At 44.6% G+C, this 27855-nt stretch overlaps 1 protein-coding gene across 1 annotated transcript in view; it reads right to left on the bottom strand.

The window, feature by feature from the left end:
• Positions 1-3313: 3313 nt before the first annotated feature.
• The window catches only part of MAN1C1 (mannosidase alpha class 1C member 1), a 143614-nt gene continuing 119072 nt past the window's right edge, over positions 3314-27855 (bottom strand). The window contains exons 5-12 of the mRNA XM_081869020.1: positions 26796-26890; positions 19450-19573; positions 15487-15580; positions 12208-12323; positions 10852-11071; positions 10089-10261; positions 5361-5476; positions 3314-4206 (exon numbers count right to left, since the gene is read on the bottom strand). Coding sequence (XP_081725146.1) covers positions 4083-4206; positions 5361-5476; positions 10089-10261; positions 10852-11071; positions 12208-12323; positions 15487-15580; positions 19450-19573; positions 26796-26890 — 1062 coding nt within the window. The 3' untranslated portion in view covers positions 3314-4082. The remainder of the gene's footprint in view (positions 4207-5360; positions 5477-10088; positions 10262-10851; positions 11072-12207; positions 12324-15486; positions 15581-19449; positions 19574-26795; positions 26891-27855) is intronic.

Here is a 27855-nt window from a genome sequence, read left to right as displayed (position 1 = left end):
CCACCTCAGAGGCCCGTTGTAAGGCAGAAAGCCAAGATATAAATATTGCACATAAATAAACAAAATATCTCATTTCTCTCTCCGTAATGGTTAGGGAATTGTGTGCACTTTGGATTACAGGTAATTTTTCTACAGATTACCTTGTCTTGGCACACTTCAAAAATCAATCAAAATCAGAAATGAAGAAAACCCTCACAGCTGGAATGACTGTGCGATTCGTGTCAAAAGGAAGCTTTTGATTCCACAAGGAGGATATTTTAATCCACTGTAAAATTACTTTGGGCTAAGCTTATTTCCCTGCTATCAAAACCTCTCAACAGGATGACTCACATTCTCAAAGCTTTACTTACTAACAACTATCCTTCTAGGAAGAAGATTATTTGTCCACCTCCTTATACCCAAGATGAAATTTAAGTCTCTATCCGACAAGTCTTCCTTCCCTCTGAGACTTCAAGAGGTGTAAATTCAAAATGAAAGCTTTGTCTTGCTGCCTGCGTGAAATGCTTTTCTCTCCCCCCCCCCCTTTTTCATTGGTGACAAAGAAGAAGGAACCTAGAATCTGATGAGAGAACAGAGAAAAATACTTCTAGTGGTAGAGGAATTGAATGATCCACTCTTACAGGAGAAAAACCTAGTTTTCAGCAAAATAGTAAATCGGAAGTGCTAGCACTTAACACACAGGACCAGGCAGGATCTAGGTGTGGAAGGATCTGTCAATTTTGATCCTGTTTTGATTTTTCCAATCTTAAATTCAGTTCTCCATATTTCCACTGCAATTTGCATATTTTTTTTAATCCTATGAAAGTTTTCCAGCATTTTAGTGAGAATTTCTTCTAATTCTCTGTATGCATTTTCAACACACATCTTTGCAAGCAATTTCTCCTAACAGATAACATTTTGTAGGTTATTTTCACTCGTATGGTCACTTTTCTGCATATTTCCCTATAATGCATGCATTTTTATAAACATTTGTTGAGTTAGAGAACTGCATCACAAAATTCAAATAAGTGTGGGTTTTGAAGGATGGTTGTGTTTTGGTTCTCATGTTGCTTGAATGCGGATTTCTCCCTCATCCTTAGCAGAATCTAGCCTCGTGTGTAACCTAAAATGAACCATCATGAACTACTATGAAGAATATCAACCGTTCCTTGTTTCATAGAGGACTGCTTTTCCTCAACACTCGTCGGCTGCTTGAAGAAGAGTGTTTCTGAGCTCTGGCAGCGTGTGCTTCCTTTATCACTTCCTCCTTGGCAAAGTCATAGTGAATTTTTTTAAATACAGTACATATCATAACAGCATCCATTCATGTCCCCCCTGACAGTTAAAAATCATGATTCATTTTACACACAAACCTCACACACAAAGAGTGTATGTAGCATATATACTGAGGAACGTGGAAGTAAAAACGTTTATTCCACCAGAGGTAGAGAACCTGTGCCCTCCAGATTGCTGTAGGACTCCCAATTCCTTGACATCCTCTATGCTAAACTGTCACAAACAATAGTGACACTTGAAAGCTTTATTATCCCAACATTCACAAGCAAGGGTTTGTCCATTATCATGAAAACTCTTGCAGATGAAAGAAGTCACAGAACTGCACTCTCCTTCGTTTCCATTCCATTATATCACCGATCCTGGAGTTGAAAGCCAAGGCTTGCAGACTGGGCAGTTTACGGTTTCCTTAGGAAACAAGGTTCTCATCATAGAACATGGTTCAGAATGTGGCTGAGAACTTTTTACATTTGCATCCTGCCTGCCTAAAGGATTTGTTGTGACATGAATGTTTGCATGCTTTTATATGGTTTATTTACATAAATTTATAAATTTATGTTCTCCAGGTTATTTACATAAATTTATAAATTTATGTTCTCCAGGTGGCAAGCGAAGTTATAAGAAGCAATAAGAGTATGCTTTCTCACTTCATTGTGTTTCAATAGTTTGCTGCTGCATTGTTTTTCAAGGTTCTAAAAAGAGCTGGGGACATGGCACGGACTATTTCCATGGTGCTAAAAAGCCGGTGATCGATTTGCATGCCCTGGGTGGTTTTTCTTTGGGTGGGGCGTGTGTTTCCCAGCTGCTCCATGGCCCTTTTCGAAAGCCCTACGGATGGGATAGAGGAGCAATAGGACAGCTCCCCCTGCCACTTCGTGGTAGCAGGCCTTTGCAAGGCATTTGAGCAGTGGCGGCAGGGGAAGAGAATGTGTGGTGGTAGGGAGAAAACAAGGAGCTGAGTCCTAATCCTAGTAGGGCTTTAAAGCAGGGCAGAGCCCTATTTGTCCTAGTGGATCACTCGCCACTGAATGTTCCGTTTACCTATCCAGGCTAACGAACAGTGACAAACCTCTCCTGATGAACTCCTTGTCCTTTGGCCTAGCAGAAGCCACTTATCAGTTCTTCCCAATCTTGTGGGCATTCAAATGCATGCTAAGATATTCTGCACTCACAGCAGGCAGTTCAATCTGGGTTAACAGACTCGTGCAGAAAGAAAAGAAGAAAAAGTGTTGCCTCTCCTGCTTTGCTTTGAAACCAATTTGTTTTTCCCTTTTGATGGTTTGTCAGCTGTTTATTATTATTATTATTTAAACACAATGATTTTATGCTGATCTTGTTTTTATGCAGCCGAGTTTTCTTTTATGCTGGGTTCCGAGTCTTGATGTACTTTGCATCGAGATTGCTTTTTTACTATAATACATTTCTGTATTTTGCAAACTGCACAGGCTCAATGGGTGGTCCAGAAGTTGATACACAAGTAAATTAACAGTCTGCCATCTCTGCCCAACTTGCTCAATGGAATGTGCCCAATCTCCTCCCGCCATTCTTACTGCACCAAGTGCCTTCGCAACCTGCTGTTCCAGAGCAGGAGAGGGACATTCGCCTTCCAGCTGCTCATGTAGAAAATACATTGGGGCTCCTCCAGAGACCTGTTTATTGAGCGTATATCCTGATTTGCTTGCACAAAGCTTACACAGTGATTAGAACATGTCCAGTCTTTACTGAGGATTTGTTCTGATTTGTTTGCAGGGCAGTTATATGGCAATGAGCAGTAACCTTGATTTGTTTGCATCTATACATCTTCCTGCTAATCATTTGTTCATCTCACGCTTTTTCAGTGCATTCCCATCACTTTCCCAACTGCAAGAAGTCAGTTTTTAGGGCAACATAGCACTTTAACTGCGAGCTTGAATTCCTCCTGTGAAATAAAGAATTTGGAGGCTTCCTTAGAGGATCTACTGAGATCTTCACATGGTTGTCAGTCCCTTCTCTCTTCCTCTTAACCTTCTGTGCTAATACACGAGCAATCCAGTCACACTCCTTATCGGACAGGAATTTTTATTCTATTCCACATCTCTGAGTATTACAGAAATGAAATCCTTACAAGTGCCTTGTAATATTTAAGCTCCAGATGAAAACAAAAACGAAGTGGGGGGGGGAACAGAACAAATTTCAAACTTTAGAAAGCAAAAAAAGAATTACACATGATGCAATATTCAGTAAACATTTTAAAGAGCACAGGAAAGAGAGAGGGAGGGAGAGAGAAATGATGCCTGGGATTCAGACTTTTGCAGACATCTTCTGATCATTGATGGCATTGATTCCACTTAGGATGCAAGTCTTTTTTTTGGGGGGGGGGAGGAAGGTGAAAATTAGAAAGATGATAAAAATCAACGGTATCTAAAAAGGAGCATGTGGAAGGGGGTGGGAGGGAGACAAGAAGAGTGGCACAAACCAGCGTCTGTTTTATGGCAAACTCCTTTGGCCATGTGAAAACAAAGTCAGTGGATTCCGTAGAAATTCTCCGTAGAAAGGAAAGTCCATGGTTTTGTGTGCATTATGGCCCATATTCAACATCCTCATTATCAGGTTTAGTGTAAGTTCCCTCATAGAGGAAAAAAAACCCCACAAAGGTGCTTGTTTCACAGTTTTTTATACTCCCCGATATAACACTGTCCTGAATTGGACGAATGCCCCCAAAATACCTTTCTGGGAACACGTGCATTCCTTTACTGGAAAGGAGAAACAGGGGTGGGGAAGCAAGTAACCCTCCACATCCCACTGCGGAAGCCGCGAGGGAGCAAGCGCCCCTATTGCACGCTTGTCTTCAGGATAAGGTCTGTGCGGTTCACGGGCAATGGGTGGGCTTCGGTGTTGAACACCCAGTCCTCAAGAGACAGCACATCATCTTCACAGAACAGAAGATAGAGGTACCTGGAGGAAGGAGACAAGTCAAAGGAATTCATGTGCAGATGGGGTGCTCCTATCAATGGAGAATCAGTGGTTAGTGAGGAAAGCAGATGCCCTCCGGATATTGCTGGACTCCCACTCCCATCAGCCCCAGCTAGGGATGAGGGAATTGTAGTCTAGCATCAACTGGAAGGTCCCAGGACCCTCAAGCCTGCGTTAGATTGCCAGAGAAGCTAAGGGTTTCTTGGAAGCTTATCCAAAGTTGCCCAGCAAAAAGTGCAGTTGACAGCAGACAAGTTTCCTTACACCCCTGACCCAGAGAGCATGTCCAGTGCCCTCTGCAGAACGCAGCAATAATGTGGTAACACTGGGGAGCATTGCAGAACCAACTAAAACAGAGGAAATCCACTGCTAATGCACTATTACTGTGTCAAAAACGTGCTGCAGAATACACCCGTAATAAAACACAAGCCTGCAGGGACCCTAAGACGGGTGGTGATTGTGTCACTTCCATTCAGCTGGGAGGTGTTTTCTTTTCAACAGGCAGTCATGGTGGCAGCAGTAGTGGGAGATGGGACAGGCCGTGAGTGAGCAGGGAAAGAAATCACCCTGCAGCTAGCAGCCTGAGATGGAAAAGGGGGAGCCTCCTCCATTCTCAGGCAACCAGCTATGGGATGCTTCCTCTCCCAAAAGGGGAAAGAGGTGCAACCTACAATGAGGCAGGTGACCAATGGGCATGGGGAGAACATCTACCAGGGCTCAGTTTGCAGGCATGCCACCACATCAAGAAGTCAATCACAGTGGGGGCGGGGGGTGCACTTTGAACTCTCTTCTTATATTTTGTCCATACAGATTCCAAGTGATGAATATGTACATATGAACCAGCCCTCTGGTGAGTTTCCAAAGACATGCATGGCACTTACAGGTGTCAAGTCCACACACAAAGCTAGTTCAACAGGGCACATAAGGAAAGCAAGTCAGCAAAGCCTCATCTTAAATATTCCAAAGTACATTCCAAGTCACTCCAACGGATCAGAGAGGAAATGGCCAAGGGCAATTGGCAGATTCCTGCTTTATTTAAGATGCAGCCACTGTTGATGACCCCCTCCCCCATGAAAGACATTCTCCACCCTACACAGCTTTTTGTGGAAGAGGCGCTGAAAATGTTCAGGACTTACTTTAACGTCTCTGCTAGGAAAAAGCTCTGCTGCATGTTGTCGTGACTCGGGTTGGTGGTATAAACATCGCGGATCCCGGAGAAACCAGCATCTACTCTGCAATATTTCTCAAGTGCCTGGTTGGGGGATGGGAGTGGGAGTGGGGAGAGAGAGAGAGAAACAGTCAATCTCTTCCAGTAATAGCAGCACAGCAAACAAGTAGCTCATTAATCATAATCAGTTGTGTTTCACCCATGCAGGTTTATGAGTTGGATTTGTGTTTTTATAGAGGCTGAGCTCCCATTGAAGAGCTTTTAATGATTCCCCAAGGGTCCAAGAAAATAGGCTCGCCTCTGATGGTTAGCACTTTCTGTTACACTCAGTCTCCTGTAAGAGCCCTCAAGTACCGGCCCCTGAAGAAGTCCTTCCTTGAAATATTGTACAATTGACAGAAGGCCACCCGACAAACACAACTGCCAGCACATTAGGAGGCGGTCTTCAAATGTCCTATCCTGTCAGAGGTGGCTCCATGAAAAGGCAAAGGGAAGTGGTTGACACAGGCTGCGGACTCTAGGGGCGCCATTAGGGATGGTGGAGTGGGGGACAGACAGCCCTAAGCATAGAGCAGAGGAGTCACAGGGGTTCCTTGTGCTCCTGCTTGGGTGGAACGCCAAGAAAAAAAGATTGTTGGAAACGTAAAGAAAAAGAGGGGAATTTCTACCACATACAGTAAGGTCAAAGTTTATTGGGATATGATATACAATGAGTTAAAGAAAATGTACAAAAATACCTTTGTTAAAAAACCAGAAGCATTTCTGTTGGGTATAGTAGAAGAGATTCCTAAGATAGATCAAAAATTGTTTATGTACGCAGCAATGGCTGAAAGAATTCTATTAGCCCAAAAATGGAAGCAACAAGAAATACCAACAACTGAGAAATAGCAGATGAATATGATGGGAGTATGCGGAATTGGCTAGGCTGACTGGGAAAATCCGAAACCAGCGAGATCAAGCTTTCCAAAAAGACTGGAGTAAATTTGTACAATATTTGAAGGACAATTGTAAACGTTTACCAACACTGGCAGGGTTGCAGTAAGAAGGCTTGTAATGTTAATTCTTATTACCATCTTACATTTACTTAAAAATATGAGATAAAATATAGGAGGGGAAAGTAAATTGGAAAAGGTACAAATGCGAGGATGTAAAATTGGAATTAGGAAAACCATTTGTGGAGGGTGGAGGGAAGTCGACAGCTCATATAAGCAAAAATCTAAGAATTTTATAAGGATGTATTTAATATTACAAAATGGAAAACTTAATAAATATATTATTATTATTTTTTAAAGGAACCAAGAGGTGTGGAGTCCCTGCCAAGCCCTGACACTCCAGCGCAGATTAGTGAGTTAGCTGGAGCAACAAGAATGCCCAACTCAGCAATAAGGAACAAAAGCAAAAATTAATAACTGAAATATGCACCTTAATCTGATTCGCTTCACATTTGGCTCCAAGTATGGAATTTGGAATTCCATCACCTGACCATCCACCCCTCACATAATGCCAAATTAATAATTGTAATCTGGTGAGCCAGAAATGCTCTATTGCTAAAGTGATGCAGAGATCAGACATGCCAGGCACTTTGTGCTCCTTGGGCTACAGATGCCCCCTCCCTCCCAATCCTAGATGTGTGTAACTGGGGTTGCCCAATGGTAGTGGCGGGGGGGGGACGACACTACAGATTCTCAGAGGCAGCTCCTTCTTGATTACTACATGTCATGCATGTGGTGATCAGCCTTGGCATAGATTATAATTTTTTAAGCATCGTGGACTTTAGCCACTTCAAGTTCTCCATGAACTACACCCAAAACAGATGTGTTGAGGAAACAGAACTCATAGCCCAATACTCTACCTCACATGTGCTAGGCATGCTCTGTGCTCAGATATGTGCACCAAATTTGTTCTTCAGAAACACCATAACCCTTTGTGGCAAGAAAATTGTGCAGAGTGACTTAAAGGCTACTCAGGTTTCGAATGTCCACACCATAATCAGTGTCTATGAACTGTGAATTCGCTAAAATTTCAATTTCCAGAAAGGCCTGGAAGTATCCTAACCATCTGCTGGTGTGGTGAGTCTTCCATGTTTGCAGGAGGGATTGACAGATGCTCCCCACTCCCTTCAGACTTTACTGGTACTATCAGGGTGGCTTGGATTCTGTGTGTAACCAAATGTCAGCTCCCTAGCTACCAGTTTAATCAGGTGTACACCTGGAGATCCCTGTTTTAGGAGAGAAATGTAAGAAGAGCCCAGGTTTCAGACTTTTCCAACAACTAGAATACCAGGGGCCATGCATGTGCTGAACAACGTGGCTCTAAACAAACTGAGGAATTTTTAAAAATACCCCTGTAAGAGAGTGAATCCTCATGTACCTTTATCTCAAAATGCCTGATAATGGGATCACAAAGTTTACCTCCAGGTGAGAGGGACGGTTGGTCAAGATGCATCCTTTTTCAACAGGCATTTGGACGAGGAGAGACCCGGCTGCTGATGCTTTTAGAAATTGGTTTTGGTGATTGTTTTGCTTTTAATGGCTTGTGTTAGTTTTCTGGATTTTATCAGCTGCTATCTATTTGTTTTTGCTGTAAACTGCCCAGTGGTCTGGGCAAAGGTTGGTACATAAATAATCCAAATAAGTTCAGTGGGAAGCAGAAACCCACACCTGTGTTTGCAGAATGCAAGCTTACTAGCTGGTAAGAGCAGGCTTTTCCCTCCTGGCAGCTGACTAGGTACCATGAAGCTCCCAGTGTCTCACCTGGATGAGCTGCTCCTGCCAATTCTGCTGCTGGCTATCCCCTATTCCTCTGCTGTCTTGCTTGGGTTGTGTCTTGGAACAGACCTCAGATTGGCTTCCCAGAGTAACACGCTAGCCGTTTTCTCTGGAACTGACGTGATTTGTTCACTCAGTTGTTAGAGGGAGCCAAGACAGTGCTGCTGCCATAAACCTTCTTGTCCTCCCATCTTTTTTAAGAGGTCTGGCTATGTATTGTTTCCCCCCTTCCCCGCCCTCACAATGGCCAGCGTGGAGTGGCAAAGCGCAACTTGATTCACTTGGTGGAGGACAAGTGGTCAGCAAGACAGGCTGGCAACACAGACAGTGAAGACCCATCTTCACTAACTGCCAGATTGTCCCTTTATATGCCATGCGGTGTGGTCTCTCGTTTTCTCTCAACAGCACAGGTTGGCATTTTATTTAGAATGCAAGTGCAGTAACATTTTTAAAAACTATTTAAAATGTTTCATTTGCCTTTTGCATTAACTTGATAAGTGAGCACACAAATAAACAAAAAATAAATAGAGCTGTTTGGATCTCTGCCATTATATATCCTGCAGCCTGGCCCCTTCTGCCACTACTGTTAAAAAGCCTACGTGAAATCTGTCAATTTCAGTTTCTCTCTGTTTCTCAATTTTCCAATCTTAAGCTCAGTTCTCCACATCTACACAGCAGCTTCCCTTTTAAGGAAAAAAGTTCCAATGAAAATTTATCAGCACTTTAGTACGAATTATCTCCTAATTTACACATTTTTGTACGCAATTTTGCAGAGCAATTTTCCTAGTAACAATTATAATTGTTATTTATTACCTGCCCTCCCAGGGGTCTCAACATTAAAAGAAAACATTAAAAACAGTTTAAAACAACTTACAATCCCAAAAGTAAGGTGAGTCCTAAGGATGCGTTTTTAAATATCTCTGTTACTAATTACAGATAGGTAGCCGTGTTGGTCTGCCATAGTCAAAACAAAACAAATTCCTTCCAGTAGCACGAGTGTATCTGAAGAAGTGTGCATGCACACGAAAGCTCATACCAAGAACTGACTTAGTTGGTCTTTAAGGTGCTACTGGAAGGAATTTGTTCTGTTACTAATATATACATCTTTATGCACACCATACACCAATATATGCATATATGTTTTTGCCCATTACTTGGCTGGGGCACTACATTGCAAAACTCAGAGAAGCATGAATTTCAAAGAGTAGCTGGAGTTGCAGTTTGCATATTGCTTCGGAAAGTGAGAATTAGGTAACTTCACCTTTAAATGAGAACTGAATTGAATTTCTCCCCATCCCAACACATGTATTTTTACTGCTATGCTAAATAATATTGTGGAAGCATGGTGGCTGAGCTGAGCTGCTTCCAGCATTGAAGGGCCAAGGTACAGAAAGGATTTTCGCACCTGACTCAGCTGTGAAAGAGTGGCCTGCACTTGGCTCTCTTTGTCACCTGGGAAGACAGTGAGAAACTGAACCACAATTTCCACCTCAGATGTATTCTTAAGCCACGGGTGGCTCACCAATTTTCACTAGAGGTCCACATTTGCCCTTGGCCAAGCTTCCAGGAGGAGAGCACCCAACATCTAACAGACAAACTTGCACACAGATAGCCACCCCTCAACTGATACGTGCAGAGCAGCAGAGGTAGTAGATAATCACCTCCTCACTGCTCATCATATAATTAATCTAATGACCAGGGAGAGAGGAATTTGCATGCGCACCAGGCTGCTGGGCTCTACCCACCCCAAGGGTGTCTCTTCTTAAAACACACACCTACACACCCACACCCCTCTACCTTTTTGCAGTTGCAAAGACTGGCTGGGTCTTTGGCGGCCAGAAACGAAAGCCCTTTTTTCTTTTTTTCAAGCAACCCCTGTCCTAAGGCAAGGGAATGGTAGTTAGCAATGACGGTTTGGGAGGAAATACCTGTACAGCTTCCCAGCCCCACTGCCTGTACTTGGGATTGTGCGTCAGCCTCCACATGTACATGTAACTTTCAACAACTTCAGGGCGCAGAATGTAATAGCGATCGCTGAGTCGGGTGGCCATTGCTTCGGTGCCAAAATCAAAGCGGAATGCTTCTGGGCCCAGCTTGGTTTCTGGCAAAGGATACATTAGACATTCAGAGACGATTAGAACTTTTATGCTTATCACAACTAGGAAGCTGAAGTTGGGAGAAGCTCCTAAAATATACATCTGCAGCGACTAAGAATCAGAAACGTTTTTTCAGAGCTGTGAGAAACCCTGATAGTTAAAAGCTGAACATGCTGGGTGTGCTCTCAGACTCTACAGGATATGGGGTTGATCCCGATCCATAGCCCCAGTGGAACTACAGTATGCAGCTTTTCTTAGCAGATTCTGGACAGTCATAATGGAGAGGTCCCAAATGCACACAGCCCTGTGCATAGGCCTCCCTGCTGTGTCAGGACCATAAAAAGCTGCCTCATACTAAGTCAGACCATTGCTCCATCTAGCTCACTATTGTCTACTCTGGCTGGCAGCAGCTCTCCAGGGTTTCAGGCAAGAGCTCTTCCCAGCCCTAACTGGAGATGCTGGGATTGAACCTGGGACCTTCTGCTTGTAAAACAGATGCTCTCTCACTGAGTTATTATTCCTCCACCTTTAACTGGGTGGTGGGAGTGGTTGGGGTAGGCTTTGCACTGATCTTTAGTGCAGGCTCAGCTTCTACCTGAGCGGACGTAAGACTCATGACAGGTGTTCGTAATTTCTGCAGCTAGGTCCATGTAGTGCTGTTTCTGTTCTTCCCCGGCATGCTCTGCTCCAAGCGCTATCATCCCTCCGGAGAAGCAAGCCAAATGGCCCATTTTGTGGTCCAAGGCGCCACCTCGCCACTCTGCAATGTATGTCAGCCCACCGGCTGATTTCTTCACCAGGTGTTTTTCTATGGCCTAAATTTAGCAGCATTAAGAAGAGAAGAAAATAAATGGGTGTTATTCCCAAGGAAACAAAGGGCTGACAAACATGCATCCTCCTGAACAGCTACTATGTTATTTATATACTAAATATATGCGGTTGTATCCAGTGTTAGTCAGAGTAGACACATTTAAATCAATGCACGTGGCTAACTTAGGTCTGCTAATTTTAATGGGTCTGCTCATTAAAGCAGGACTTAGTTGGATACAATCCTACATACAACCCTATTAAACATCAATAATCCTATTAATAAATGTATCAATCACCTTTAAACAACAACAAATATCCAAAGAAACTTGCAGTACAAAATCATACTATTGGGGGGGGGGTGGATCACACTTATTATGTTTACAGCACTTTTGCTTTCTTTTCAGTCCATATATTTCCTTATTATCATTAACCACCTTGTGGGGCAAGTCATATAAAAATTCCATTTGATAGAGAGGATGAAAACTGTGAATGGAGACAGAGATAAGAATTTAAGGCCAAACACAGCCGGTTATTCACTCTACAGTGAAAGTCCAGCATTGCAGCTTGCACTGCAAATGCACGTTTCAACAGCCCATGCACTGAATCAGCTGTACATTTTTCCTTGCTTTAACCTAAGTGTGCCAGTTTTTCTTTTTAAACTGCATGTATTTGTTTCTTTATACATTCATCTTCATATTGTCGAAATAGAACAAAAACAAAAAACAATTTTAAAACAGATGCAGACCTGCTCCAGGAATGCACTGAGGTATGTTGGTGATGTCACTGGTGCTAGCCAAACGACAACTTCTAAAGGTGGATTTTCCCTGGTTCAATCTGAACCATTCAGAAAAGAAGCAAGATTTTTCTTTTTTGAAATCAGAGCCCACCCTGGGACAGAAGAAGTGATGTTGGAAAGTGCCCTCCACACCCCCAAGTTCCCAAAACATGCCTTGGCTTCATCCAGAGGATGAAGGACAAATGGCCAGCTGGCCTGAGGCTGCCCAGTGACTCCACAGCAGAGGTGAGATTTGACTCTAAGCATCGCAGTGTTTAAAGTTCTTTGAGGCAGCTTGTGACCTACACACTGCTGCCTTCCAATTTGCTGTGACATTTTCTCAGCTGCAAAAGGAATTGAGCTTACCTCTAGCGCATTGTCATACATGGTTTTGGCTTCGGTATCCTTCTTGTCCGACATCAGCCAAGATTTGATCAGATACTCATAAAAACTGTCCCCAAGGCCGCCGATGGAAACATGATCTGCAGCAGCAAGAAGAATAAAGCATTGCCTTGTGATTAGGGCTGCCATCCAATGAAAGAAAACTTGATTGGTTAACAGATTAACATGAATATGATTGTTTGATTAAATCTGCACAGGGGTGTAAACAGTCATTCTGAAGACAGCATGCTTCCTTGAAGCATATGCTCTTTGGAGACATGCCCTCTATGTGTGTGTAGAATGCCTCTTCCAATGTAAGAATATCAGAGTCCCAATGGATCAGGCCAAAGGCCCACCTCATCCAACATCCTGTTCTCACAGTGGCCAACCAGCTGCCTGTGTGAGAAGCAGCAGAAGCTGAGCACAACAGCCCTCTGCCCACTTGTGATTCCCAGCAAGTGATATCCAGAGGCATACTGCCTCCAGCTGCTTTGAGGTTTCTTTCCTTTAGTATGAAATAAATATACAAACAGTGGAGGTAATACAAAGCCATCATGGCTAGTAGCCACTGGTAGCATTATTCTCCATGAATTTGCCTAATACTCTTTTCAAGACTTCCAAGTTGATGGCCATTGCTGCTTTTGATGGGAGCGAATTCCATAGTGTTCATTTTAAAACAGTGTTTTCCTTTTGCTGGTCCCAGAGGATGATCCGAGCTATAGGAAAGCACCCTTCTTCTTCCATCCTCAACATATGTAGCTCCTGACACCTCCTGAACCTACCCCAGTCACCCACCCTATCAGAGTTCCTTCCTTCTTGCTTCTTTCCTCCTTATTTTCCCAGGCTGTAGTTTCAAAACAACTGGAAGGGGAAGTATTTCATTCAAGAAAAATGCACTGATTTTTATTTTCAAAAAATCCCTAGTTGTATTGGCTTGGGTTATTCTTTAGTTATTTGATTTTCCACATTAGAGGGGAAAACCAGATTAATAAAAACACAGGGTGGCATTTTGATGCCAACGTGAACATGTTCATGCTGCGAAAAACATGGCTGCATAAGCAGCACCAATTACACACACACACACACACACAAATCTCATTTGGAAATACCCCAAGTATTAACTGTCTCATAGCAGGGGAATTACACATGGTGCAAACACCTCCCTCCCAAAGACTTCTGGAAAATTCTGCAACTTCTCCGGCTCCTGAGAATTTCACTTTCAAACATAACCCTACAAACCTAAGGACTAGAATCTTGCTTTAAAAATTAAAATCAATTAAAAAAAACCCAGATTCCCAGGAAGCTGAATTTTGCATCCCATACCACTCCCTCCAAAAGACAGCATACACTCAGCCCTGCCTGATGCTATATACTTCCGCCAGACATTCTGTTCTCCTTACAGGAGGGGCACAATCCGCAGGGGATGAGGAACATGCCATGGCTGCAAGCATCACAGCAGAAAAGCCCATCAATTGACAGAACAGCAAGTTCAGAACCTCCTGGCAGCTGGCGAGGCCGTCTAGATTTTGTAGTTGTGATTCTCTGCCTGGAGTGACATATTAGAGTCCTGTGGAGGTTTCTATAGCCGTAGCAGATTGACAAAGAGGGGAGGTGGACTGAGCAGAGAACCACGATGCCAGGTGTGGAAATGTGTGCAGAATACTGAATCGCAGAGCTTTTCCAAGGCTACCTGCTCAGACTAAGCAGCTCTGCAACCTGCTAGCCTGAGGGAAATCTGCCTGGAAAACCGTTGGACAGATTTATAACTTTAAAGTACACTAGGGGGGATTTTATTTTTACATCTCAGCGCATAGATTCTTCAGGGCAGCCAAGGATGTGCAAATCACCTTTTTTTTCCAAAGAAAAGAACAGAATTTATTCCCACTGCTATATATATATTCCTAGATGTGAATACATGTATGGCGAGCCTCTCCATCAATGAGTATTCATGGTTTCCATTTGAAATGCAGGTTACTATGTGGTGGCTTCTTGCATGTTTTCAAGCTTACTGGAAATACCAAAATCCCGTTCTGAAGATTCTCTACAGTTTTTCATTGGTTTCAAGCACAGTGAAGCCTGGCAACATACTCTGCTCCCTAACCTGGCACCCTCCAGAGGTTTTTGATCACAGCTCCTTTAAGCTCTAGCCTGCACAGCTGACTGCCAGGAACATGGGGGGGGGGGCACTGGATGGAGGAAAGCTGCTGTAGCAGTGGATGAAGGGGGATGGAGGGCATGGTTAAGGCTAGCCATGGGTGGGATTGGGTGGGCCATCTGCACTGTTATCGGTGTCCTTTCCATTCTTAAAATAGGTTGTTGTTGTTGTTTTTGGTAGCTCAGACAGCAACAGAAGGACTAGTGGCACATGTGCTGCTTGTGACCTTCCCTGTTTGACCACAGTGTAAAACACGATGCTGGACTAGATGAGCCTTTGGTCTGATCCATCAGGGACCTCCTCATACTTTACCCTAAATCTACTGCTTATCAATTTTATTTGATGCCCCAGAGTTCTCTTATTATAAGAAAGGGGCAGGGAATTATCCACAGCATATATACTTTATAAACCTCTAACTTGTCCCTCATATTAGTACCCCCCTCCCCCAGTCTGGTCCTTCCTGCCCCTTGCAATGTTTTAGCTTAGGGAAGTGCTTTTGCCCTCTGACAATCACAGGGGAGAACAGAGTCCTAGAATCCTGAATCCCTTCAACTCTCTTTATAGCAGGCCTGGGAGAACTGTGGTCCTTGGGGTACTGGTGACCTACAACTCCCATAATCCCCTGACTTCTGACCATGCCAATAGGATTTGGAGTCCACCATCATGTGGACGGCCAGAGATTTCCCATCCCTGTTTGATAGGAGTCTTTCAGCCTATGCTTGCAACTGCAGCAGGTGGCTGCTGAAGAAAGAGAAAAGGGACACCCCAAGGGTTAATACAGTTGGTGCGCTGTGGAGGTCACTTGTCCAAGGCTGCCCACCCCGCCTCTTAGTCTAGTTTGCCTTGTGTGGTCCTGGATGTTAAGAGATACTTGGCAGGGATCAGGGCTCTGGGCGTGAGTGATGACTCTCTTGCATCTGTTCAGGAGAATTGCTTTGACTGAAGCACCCTGCATAATGAGCTCCTTGATTAGCATCAGTGAGGATTTTAATTTGGCGGCTAATGTTTCCTTGGCTTGATGCTCTTGCCCTAGTGAGAGGCCCTAGAAAGTCTGCCACACATCAGCAAGCATTTCTCTGGCTCAGCCGAGGGACTCTTGAAATACTCACGCTGCACCCAGTTCCCGGTTACTGGACTGAGGAAATTAGGGTAAAGTCCCTGTGGCTTCTCAATTCTGTTCAGGACTTTGCGGATGTTCATCACCTACAAGCAAAAAAGAAGAGATAAGCTCCTTTCTTTTTTCCAATTCACAGGTGGGTTTTTTTAAAGCAACAGCAACAACAACAACCCATAAACAAACTACCTAACCAACCAACCAACCAAACAAACAAACAAACTGCCAAGCAGCACCAGTTTCAATCAGTTCTGTGCACACCTTATTGTCCTTTGGGAATGCAAACACTGTCCATCACTTCCAAATCTGTGGTCTTCAAGAGAAGACCTTCCTATAGGAACACATGATAAGGTATCAGGGCATGCTCTGAAAAGTCTGAAGGCATGTCATGAAGCTTCCTATGTGGGCTGGGGCCTAATCAGTCCTTTGATGGGAGACTGGCCTAGAACTCCACAGGAGTTTCAAGACGGAACAGGTGCAGGATATGAATACATTGGGTAGAATTCTAATTTTCAGACATGCATTAACTCTTCCCAGCTGTGACTCACACACTCAACACTAATTAGGCTTGTGGGGAAGCAATGGAAGCTTTCCCTCACCTTTAATTACTGCTGAGGAGGGGAGTCAGTGGGTCAGGAATTGTTCTGTGGGTCTGCTGCTCCACTTAGGAAGCTACCTTATATTCAGTCAGACCACTAGTACAGATTGGTACATTTACTAAGGAAGTGATGTGATTTGGTGAGTGTTATGTCAACCTCCCTCCACAAGGGCACTCATGCTTGGGAAAGGGCTCCCTTTCTTGTGTCTCAGGCCTTGCAGTGCGTTACTCCTAAAGAATATAAACCTAGTGTTGCCAGATAAGGTCAAAGTCATCTCCCCAGCTTGCTGCTTCTAACAGTAATCAGCCAAATGCCTCTGGCAGATTCAAGAGTACAAGAACATTCCCTCTTGTCTGTCCCCAGTATGAGGCATTCTGAGGAATACTGCCCGGAAGTACATGTCCCGGGACATATAGCTACAGTTGACATTGCTTGCCAGAAAATCTCACCCATTCACTTTCCTACCATTGCTCCGGATTCACCAGAGGCCAAAGGCACCAGGCTGACAACTGAAGGCCTATCCCAAGCAAGAAAGAATGAAGAAATAGATGCAGCTTCCTATAAGTTTCCTGATAAGGAAAAAATAAATCTGTTGCCGAGCAACTGCAGCCTGTGGCCTAGCAACTACCCATGCATTCCTTCCTGTTTTCCCTTTGCTAACAGACCTTTGGCTGGCTGGGACATCTCTTGTAGTTGGAAAAGCCAAGCCAATGGCGTCCGGTGGGCCAAACAGCAGCTGGATCTGGCTTGAAGGCTGCCAATAACTGGTTCTATGGTACACAAAGGGCAATGGCCAAGGGTGTTGGCATTTCACCTTAATAAATATTCCTGATAATTCAAAATTTAATAGCTGTTTGGCAGTGAGAAATTCAGGCAGGTGTGTGAGTCCCACTACTTTCAATGTGGACGGTTTTTACAGGAGGTGTTTCTGGTCGCCTATTTCCCACATATTTTATAAAATCTAGCTAAAGTGGTCCTATGCAGACACAATACTTAATCATAGTTTCTTTTAATCTTCCATAGTTGTGATAAATCCCATCACTTAACTGTGATGGAAGTCTGGTTTACAAACTAGAAAGTGAAACCAGAGTTTAAAACTGAGTTTGCAAACTATGGGTTGCACTGTCCTCTGTTTTAAATATTATACCTACACTGAACAAACCATGGTTATGGCAGCTTCCCCTGCATTCCAGCCCAGGGTTAAGCAACAAACAGGGGTTAGCAATAACTAGGATTGAGTATGAAGTCTGCCCCAGGCGCTTTTAACTAGCCAAAAAAGTTGGTTCCAGCCACATAATCACAACTGTTATCCTGTTAACCACCCTGAGACCTGCAGGTATAGGGCAGAATATACATTTAATTAACAACAACAACAACAAAACAACAACATCATACTGGTGCAGCCGAAGAACATGGCGTGTTAATGATGTGTCCATAACAAACAGGGACAGGCAGTGCCCTATTAAGGGCCCAGGCTGCCTTGGCTGTGCGCTAATGAGCTGATCAGCTTTTCAGAAGCCCATTTCCCTCTAGATGGCTGTCTGCAACTGGTTCCTCCTGTGCACTTTTGTTTTCTCACGCAGCTTTAGCTTTAATCTACTGCATGTTCAGAGCAGGTGAATCCATTAAACAAGCCGGTTCTCACACTTATTGATTGGCTGGGCTTAATAGCACAATAGAGATTCAGTCGGCATTAAGCATTAAGAATCTCACCCCCTCCCCCAAACCCAGAGCTCTCCCCCTACACCATAGGATGTCTTATGAACAAGACATATCTCTAGGTTAATCATAGAGTTGGAAGGGACACTGACGATACTCTAGTCCACCCCCTGCAATGCAGGAATATGCAGCTGTACCATACAGGAATCGAACCTGCAACCTCGGCGTTATCAGCACCACTCTCTAACCAACTGAGCTATCCAGGTTTAAATCTGAGTTTGCAAACCATGGGTTGCATTGTCCTCTGTTTTAAATATTACACCTACACTGAACACACCATGGCTAAGGCAGTGGCCCTTACCCTCTCACCAGGGTGTTTCTACTCTTCCTTTCCGATTTTGCCTTTCCCACCCTTCTTCTCTGCTCATGCCCTTTCTCATTCACTCCGTCCTTCAGTAAACTTCATCACTCTTATGCAATGGGCCTTTCTACTGCCCTGCTCTGTTCAGGCCTTATCTTCTCCATTCCGATTCCGTGGCTTCCCTGTTTCACATTCATCTCCTGCTACTCTTGTGTCTCTTGCTTCTCTGCTGCCCCTGCCCTTTTGCATCTTGCCTTCCTATTATCCATTCTGGGAACGGGCTGATTGTTCGCAAGGTGTCTTGCTGAAACAGCAGGGAGAACTTATCAGAGCGGTTTCTCCCAGGGTGGAACTCTGGGCTGATCTATTCCTGCTGGACTCAAGGGGTGGGTTCTTATTCTAATTGGAGCAGTTTGTCTCCTTCAGAATGAGCTATTCCAAGGATACTGAGCTGGAAGGAAGCAAGGGAGGAAAGGAAGGTTCCCAGCAGCACATCTAGTTCTTCGTTCTCTCACACACAATGAACAAGAGCACGGAATAAAACCTCGAGGTAAAAAACCAACGCTAATACAATTATTGGCTGAAAGCAGCTCCAGAGGAGCTCCTTGAGCTGCTGAAGGAGGAAATTGCATAATCACAAAATATAGTGAGCACCTGGGGGGGGGGCATAAACCTGTCTTAGTATTAACACATCTCTCTCATCAACAAATACTTTGGCAGGCCTAAGAAGTTGGGGCGGGGGCAATACTTGGGCTTAAATACACAACCCTCCTTTGGACATGGCCAACAGCAACACAGCTGCTTTTAGAAAGAACCATAAAAGAATCAGGATTTTTTCTTTAAAAAACTCTGCTTTCCCAAACTGGGTCTTCTAAGGGCTTCTCAGACTTTCCATCCACAGTGTCCTCATTACGTCGGTCAGGACAGCACATTCAGGAGTGCCTTATTTTACTGACAGACAGTCAAAAAGGTGCCCCAGTACAATTGCTAGAGTTAGCCAAGGCGCTTAACCCTGATGACTCCCTGCGTCTTGGCTCTGGGGCTGGAGGGAGAGTGCTGACAGTAACTGCTCCCGGAGTTCCATCCAGCTCATCAGAGACTGACTGACACAGCCTGGTGGGCAGAGCCAGGCAGCTGTAGGCTTGAGTCTGAGTCACCAAAGAGGCAATGGGCAGGTTTGTGTAGCAGCAAGAGGTTCCTGCTCCTCAGGAGCTCCTCAGCCAGATGGGTGGAGTATAAATAAATTATGATCATCACCACCACCACCACCATCATCACAAGCTACAATTACATCTAGGGAGGAGGAACGTACCCGTGAATGTGTAAGGATTGTACTTGCCTTTTCAGTATAAACAGGATTTCCGGACAGCTCTGAGAGGTGCACAAATTCTAAGTGGAGGCTGCCAAATTCTGCTAAAATGCTGCTTCCTGCGGATGCCCATCCCCAGCTCCAGCTCATCCCACTGCAGGGGGCAGAAAAGAAAGCATTAAATTGCTAAGCACAGAAAGCAGACTCCCAGAGCCAGCCCCGCTGCAAAGCTGGTACAGTCTACTCACTGCAAGGTCTAACTGTAGGTCAGTGGCTTTCAAACGGTGTTACTGGTAATGTTGGGATTCCTCAGAGGTTTAACGGGGTCCCTCAAAGAAAAGGGTCAGTGGCCCCCACCACTACCAACCCTCCACTTCTACAGTGCCCCCAGAGTGTGTTCAATGTGTTCTGAAGTGCACTACCCAGAGAACAGCCTTGCCACACAGCAGAGACGGGGAATCTGCTGCTCTGCTACAATTCCCATCAACCTCAGCTAGCACAGCCCATGCCCAGATATGATGGGAGTTGTAGTCTAGCAACATCTGGAGGGCCACAGCCCTCCCTTATAGCCTTCACCAGGCCTGAGTCACTGACTGACTGTCCCAGAAGCATCTGCAAGGACTGACAAGTGTGCAGCAGTTTCTCAGCAGACAAATTCACCAAGAAAGGGCCACAGCTCAACTTAAGAGAACATGCTTTGCATGCTAAAGACCCCAAGCTCATCTCCAGTTAAAAAGACCCCCCTGGTAGCAGGTGATGGGGAAATGCCTCTGTCTAAGCTCCTAAGGAACCACTGCCAGAGTAAACAACAAAGGTCTACATGGTCACTGCCAGAAGGAAGCTTCCAATGTATGTGGAACAGATGTGGAAATGACTCCTTGCAGCTGTTCGAAAACCATGGACCTAGACGTAGGGGTGGAATACCTCAGGTCCAGGCACCAAAGGCAGCCCTCCAGGCCCCTCTCTCTGGGCCTCTGCAGTCTCCCAGGCTACACATCCTCCCCAATCACACCTCCCATTGGCCTTGCTTTTCGCTCTCCTCAAAGTGTTTTTGCCTGGCTGGAATGTGTCTTTGTGAACTCAGAAATTGACTCTTGCCTGCCTGGAGGGCAGATAGAGAGGAGTGGGAGAATGTGAAGAAACTAGGCTGCTGTACAGAATGCAATTTGCACATTAGTTACACTTCCCACTTTGCCTTGAATGCCACCCACCAATGGCAAGTGGCCCTCGGCAGGTTGCACAGAAGGGAATGCGGCCCCCAAGACACACCCTGGACATAGACCATGACTTATCAGATGTGGCTGGTAAGATCCATTTTCTTGTTCCATACAAGTAAACTGAAAGCACTGGAGCGTGCCATTCACTGTTTGAGATGGAGCAAATGCAACGATTATTTTTTTTTAAATCAAGTCTTTTCACCTTATCCCAGCAGTTCTGCTTTTCTTAAACAGGCTTTTAAAGACTTTGATCATTTTCCACCTTCAAACAACTATACTATGGCTATCTTTCCCTGATCTTTTTGCTGCTCAATTAAAATTTTTATGTTTGTGGCTTCTTGGTTATTGCCATTAATTTGTATTGTGGATTTTATTGCTGCCTTTCATCAGATCAAAATGTGGGATATTAAGCCATAACCATAGTATATAAAAATAAAACGCACTCAGCCCACTGGAGAGAAATAATATTGTTGGGCTACAGCCTGCGTTTTTGCAGACAGCAAAAACAGGAAGTTCTCATAAGAAAACAAGAGCCTGCTGATCTAGTCTAGCATGCTGCTGGGCAATGGCTGGTTGAGATCAGCATACTGCTCTCACAGTGGCCAACCAGATGCCAGGACCTGTGCATAACAGCACTCTCCCTACTTGTGATTCCCAGGAACTGGCATGCAGAGGATCCAGCGGTGGAGGCAAAACATAGCCATCATGGCTACTAGTCATTTTAATCAGTCTAATGCTCCTTTAAAGCCATTCAAGTTGGTGGCCATCACTACTTCGTCTGAGAGCAAATTCCAGAGTTTAACTACGGGCTGCTTGAAGAAGTACCTTCTTTTGGGTTTATCCAGACTTACCTTTCCTCTGCGCTTTGCAGACGTGGTCTGAGCACCCTAAATCAGAGCAAGTGGCAATCCATGGACAATGCAAATAGCCCAAATAGATTCAGTTTTAAAGAGTGGGTTTTCGCAGGAAAATTTATGGAGCAAAAAAATAAGAAGAAAAAGAAGGGTACTCTGACATGGCATTTTAAAGTACAGACCTTTGCCTGGAAAAAGCAGGGCAAGAGGTAAGTGTGGATAAGCCCTATGTCTGCTCTGAATCTCCCAATCATTAGATGTCCCTAAATTCCACCCTTAAGAGAGAGGGAGAAAACTTGTTCTCCATCCATTTTTCCCACACCTTGCTTAATTTTACACACCTCTATCACATCTTCCTCTTACTTGCACATTCTCTAAACTAAAAAGCCCCAAATGTTATAACCTTTCTTCATAAAGGAGTTTCTCCATTCCTTTGATTATTTTGGCTCTCAAGGCTCAAAGGCAGTCTTTCGCAAACTGCTCCCCGCCCCCAATGTTTTAGAGTACAACCCAGCATGTTGGGAATTTTGTCCTAAAGATCTGGAAGGCACCAAGTTGGATAAGACTGTACTAGTGAGTGAGTTCTCGGACAAGGTTAGCAAGCTGTATTTGGCCTGAATGTCACAGGCTGTGCAAGCCTGAGGACAGTGTACATTTCCCCACATTCACGCAGAGTGCAAACAACACCACTGGCAGCACCAGTCACAGGTGACTGGGATAATCCAGAGCACAAAATCCAAAGCCTGAAGCAACAAAAGCACTGCTTCTGGTCTTAAACCAAAAATGACACATGCAGCCCCAGCCCTTGAGAACTCTGTAGAGAGCCACTACAGTGTTAAGAACTTGCTCACCAAAGGCAGAAACTTTCTCACTTATCTGCTTCAATCTCATAACACAACATTCTTGATTACAGTCTTTCTTTTTCTTTTTAATCATCTCTGCCTCCTGCACGGCGACCCATATCTTTCAGGGTTTGATCTGAAAATAGCCTCTGCAGCTGCTGGCTTGGGAGGGTTTCAGTAGTTTTCATTTCAGGAGAGATGCAGGCCTGATTTTGCAATCTCTTGAATAGCATGATCATGGGTGGCAGATTGCTGCGCAATGCTCCCTTCTCTTGGTTTTGTTTGTTTTTTTAATTAAAAAAAGGAGGAGTTAATATTGCTCCAACTGGGGGGAGACAGCAGATGGCGCTGAAAGGCTTGTGCAGCAGGCACTAGGAACGCTGGTTCGAGGTTTGTAGACAAATGCTCTCTTGGCGAGATGTCAACTGCGGACAGATCCACACCATACATTTAAAGCATACGCAACTCACATTTAAAGCACGTAACCTGCCCCCCAATCCTGGGAACTGCAGTTTCCGCCTCACACAGCTACAATTACCAGCACTCTTAACCAGCTACAGTTCCCAGGATTCTCTGGGAAAAGTCATGTGCTTTAAATGTGCATTGAGTGTGCTTTAAATGTACAGTGTGGATCTGCCTTGTGTTTAGATAATAGGATGGATGTGTGGCAAGATATTTTCCACGGGCAGTTACACCTCCAACAGAAGTTGAACCCAAACTACCTTCAAAAGGCATCATGAAATTAGACAGATTCACAAAGGATGGGTCTTTCAACAGCTATGAGCTGAAGGAGACGTCTATGTTCAGAGGCAGATACCTCTAAATACCAGTTGCTGGGAGGCAAAAAAATGGGGAAGATCTGTTGCTTTCATCCTCTGCGCATGGGCTTCTCACAGGCCTGCTTGTGGGCTTCCCATGGAGGCACCTGGTTGGCCACTGTGAGAACAGGATGCCTTTGGCCTGATCCAGCAGGCTCTTCTTATGCCCTTATGTGTGTGTGTGGTCTCATGACTGCAAGCTCGAGGGCAAGGCCTGCATCTTTTAATTTTGCTTTATATACGCTGCCTAGTTACTGTACATACTTGAGAAAAATAAAAATTCATTAAACACACAAACGTTGGGTTCAACATTTTTGTTATTTTTTAAGCATTTCGGATGGTGGTTGCCTAGCAATTCATCCTCTGTACCGCTGTCACTAAAGCAAGATTAATAGGGTCAAGTTATAAGAAATTTGTTGGGTCATAAATCCAGGTCTGTTTGCCTCTAGCAACAGGCATAAGATATGTGCCAGGGGCTGCAATAATGCTAAACTCACTTACCTGGAAATAAGCCCCGCTGAACTCAGTGGGACTTTACTTCTCCACAGACACAAGTTACAGAAAATTGCTTCAAGTTGCAAAAAACTGAAAGGAGGTTTGGAGAGAGGACAGAAAACATGTATGGCCTTTTACTTCTTCTTGGTTAACAGGGGGAGGGTCTGTGCAGATTTCTTCCTTCCGTCCCAGTCAGACGTCTTTGATAATCGTCACCACCATGCCCTTTTCTCTCACCCCTTTGGGATTATGTTCTCACATATGGTCATTCAGCTCCCCTGCCTCCTCCATACCCTCCCATCACAGCACACTGCTCTTTCAGAGTCTGTAAAGCCTCAAGAAACCTCCAAACATTTTCATTTGTTCAGTGTTAGCCAAGGTTGCCGGTGAGACGTCTGGAGGATTCTAGACCAGCAGTATCATTTTCTCAAGTGCCACACATGTGGCATTTGGGGCAAAAAGCCTAGCTGGTGGTATTGAGTTTAGTGGAAAGGGACAGAGGGGAAGCGCAGCTCTAGGACTTTCTTCAGAGCAGAAGCATCAATGCCATGTACTGGAGTGACAGGGCAATTGACAGGCCCTCGTTGCTCTAGCAAGGCTTACAAATGTGTTTGTGACAAATTAGCATGGAGAAAGTTAGAAAATGGTGGAAATAACCAAGCAAAGGCGAGGTAATTCTTTTTCTTTGATGTGGGTTCCTCTTTCACACTAGCAATTTAAATCATAACACTTCATTGCAGGATTGTTTACGTTTCTAATCAAAAGCTAAAGGTTACATTACAGCTGCCTGAATAACTTATGTGAAAGCCTAGTGTTGAACCTGTGCAGTCGTAAGTAAGCAGCACTGAGTTCAACAAAGTTTGCTTCCTGGAATTTATGCATAGGATTGCTGTCATCGCTAATCCTAATATACTGGGCATTCTGTTATGTAGTGCTGTTGTATGTGTTGTATTTGTGCTGCTATACACAGACAAAGAGCAGCACCACATAGCATAAGATCCTATTTATTTATTTGTGTGTGTGTGTGTGTGTGTGTGTGAGAGAGAGAGAGAGAGAGATTAGCTATGGGGGCTATCGAGATGAACTTCTGCACTTCAAAATTCACCTCAATGCTGATTCAGCCGGATTAAAAAGAAATAGAAAAAAACAGACAGGACTTTATGAGAATAGCATCCTGAACCAGACTGTAACCCATTGCAGTACAGGCACAATGTGAGGGGGAAAACACAACCACATCCTTTACAGAGTTAGGCCACTGGGTTCATCTGCAACTCCCTCTTGGCTACAGCTTTCCAAAGCCTCTGAACCCTTCCCAGACCTGACACCTGAGAGCTTTTCAATAGGTTAGACTAGTTTCACAAGGTGAAGAAAATCTTGGCATGCCTAGAGGTGTTTGTGTGGCTGGAGAATTATAGAAAGATCTTACAACTTGAAAGACTGAAGTAAAATTATGATAAAAGTGTGCAAAGGCCTTGATGTAAGATGATGCCTTCTGCCACACGAAAAATAGAGGGGCTGTGGCTAAACACCCCCCCCCCAAGCAATCCAGGAATATGAGATGGTTTGTGCCACTGAATCAGTTATTTCTTCTGATCTGCCTCTCTTCTTATTCCCCCTCTCCTCCCAATCATTAGATCACATTTTCAAAAAGTTGTTTCTGTCTGCCACCATGAGAGACAGAAACTGACTTTGAAAGCGGAGACTCTCAGATTGGGTTATCCCTAAGCCTCAAGGCACCTTTCACATATACTGTACATAAATTTACCGTTAATATTTACCATGTTGCACTTTTTACATATAAAAAATAAAGAGGCAGGGTAACAAACAAAGAAAAATCCAGCTTTTCTTGAAATGTTCCATCAGCAGTCCCAAAATAGCCAATGCCCTTTGGCAGCTGTGCTCAGAGCAGCTGGCCATTGTGATGCAGTTCTTGTGGGGAGGGAGGAGCGGGGCACATGATCCCAGCAGCTGTTGGTCTTTTGACCAGAGGCTGTGCCCTGGCTGTACCCTTGTCTGTGGGGTTCAGGCTCCATTCTTCCAAAAGCCTATGCATCACTATGCATAGGATGTTGCCCACTCTTCGTTTTAGAAGATGCCATCCCCCACACTCAGGCATAGTTCCTCTCCCTGTCTTAGGGTGAAACTCCCAGTCAGCTGCTGTATGTGGGTGCAAGGGAATGAGGAAGCCTCTTTAAGCGAGCCAGACTCTATCTGAGGGTGGGCATGCTGGCCAGGGCAGGGTGGGGGTGGGGAGTGAGCCTACCTGAAAGCTATTTCATTGGATCATAAGAATCGTGGAGTTGGAAGGGACCATGAGGGTCATCTAGTCCAACCCCTTAAAATGCAGGAATCTTTCACCCAACATGGGGTTTGAACCCACAACCCTGGGATTAAGAGTCTCGTGCTCTACCAACTGAGCTATCCACTGTGAGGGAGCTGCAGGGATGGCAGCAATGCTTTAAAAGCGAGATCTGGTGTGGAGAAAGTGGAGAGGGAGGGTTTTCTTTCCTCTACCCAGCCCCTAACTCTAGGACATAAAAAGATGGAGCTGAGAGGAGGTATGTCTCATGCGTATACAATCAAAGATTTGAAGTAGCAAATGCTTCGGTTTAGGCCAGTTCTGGTTTGCCTAGGGCACGGGTATAGAACTTTTTTCCAGCCTGAGGGCCACATTCCTTTCTGGGCAACCTTCCAGGGGCCACATGTCAATAGTAGGTGGGGCTAGAGGCAGCAGTGGGAACAGCAAATAATGTAAATATTGCCTTTGTACAGTAGGCTAGTTTCTGCAGACATATTCCTCTCTCTATCCTCCACATAGAAGAGCAAAGACATATTCCAGCCAAAAACATTTGGGGTGCAAAGCATAGCCAGTGAGGGGTGTGGCCTGAGGAGTGGAGGCATTGCCCAGTTAGCATGCCCAGTGATCAAGGACAATGGGAGAAGTAGTCCAAAACTTCTGGACGGCAACATGTTGGCACTAGGGGAAGCCTACCACCATCATGCTCTGCTTGTGAGCTTCCCAGAGGTACCTGGCCGCTGGAAACGGGATGCTAGACTTTTAGCCTACCCTCTCGCTGGGCTTGCCTGCTCTCGTACCAGATGCAACATCTGAATTTATTGAAGACAACAGATGAACAATATGTGCCTTGCCTGCCCAGGTTTATGACTCCCCGTGGGATGCCCGTAGGTGTGTTAAAGGCTGGCAGAAGTTTCTCTCCAAGTTCTAGGGCTTTGCTTTTGAAGACCTGTTTGAACGAGAGAGAAAGAGAAGAAAGACATCGTGAGAAAGCAGATAAGGAAAATAAGAACTGTGCAGGAATGCAAATTGTGTTGTGTTTCCAAATAGAAATCTTCGTATGTTTAGTTTGTAAGAGGCACTTCACAGAGAGGCAGGCTGGGGTTTCAATCCACACAGACTTTATTTTTTCTGCCAGGATCAAATGCAATGTGTTTGTGTGCATTGGCCACAGGGGCTATCTCTCCCCGCCCCCCATGCAAATGTAATGAACTATTTGAACCATCAGCTGGTGCATCAGGTTGGGATGGCAGCTTCACACCAACCCCAACGCAAATGAATTCATTATTCGAAACAGCAGCCGCAATGCAAAGGGAGATGAAGTGACTGCACCTGAACCAGTCACCTGTGAATGACTTGAGGAGGTGAGGAAAGATTCACCCTGGAAATTGATCTTCTACAGCTGGAGACAGGCATCATTTTTGCAGAGCATTTAGGATGATAGGAAAGAGGCACTGTTGTCTATAAGATGCACACTCAGCCCACTACAAACCCCGGTAAGCCTGCAAAGCTCTCTTTGACCAGATGCAATAGCATACAAAAGAAACTGGTATAAACACCACCAATAAGGATGCCTCTTTCATACCACCTTCAGCAGCCTTTAAACCTGTTGCTGGTCTGCAGCCTAAGCAAGTCAGGAGTTGCCAATTTAGGATACTAAGCAATAACCTATGAAATGATCCACTTTGGACATTTGTAGAATTCTTTGGCCAAGAATGTGTGGTGTACATTCAAATAAACAACAAGGGGTTGGGAGAGCTGAGAGGACCTCAGCTCGTCTGCAGTCTTGGGACTCAGCACAAGTAATTCATTTGCAATAAGATACCTACTATCAGACTCCGCATTTGCATTCTCCCCATTTCTCCCCCCGCCCACCATCCATGTAATTTACAGGCGAGCCCTGTGTTATCTGAG

This window comes from Podarcis erhardii (assembly GCF_964252035.2).
Source record: "Podarcis erhardii genome assembly, chromosome: 7".
In the NCBI taxonomy this organism is placed as follows: Eukaryota; Metazoa; Chordata; class Lepidosauria; order Squamata; family Lacertidae; genus Podarcis; species Podarcis erhardii.
This window is presented reverse-complemented; position numbering and strand designations above follow the sequence as displayed.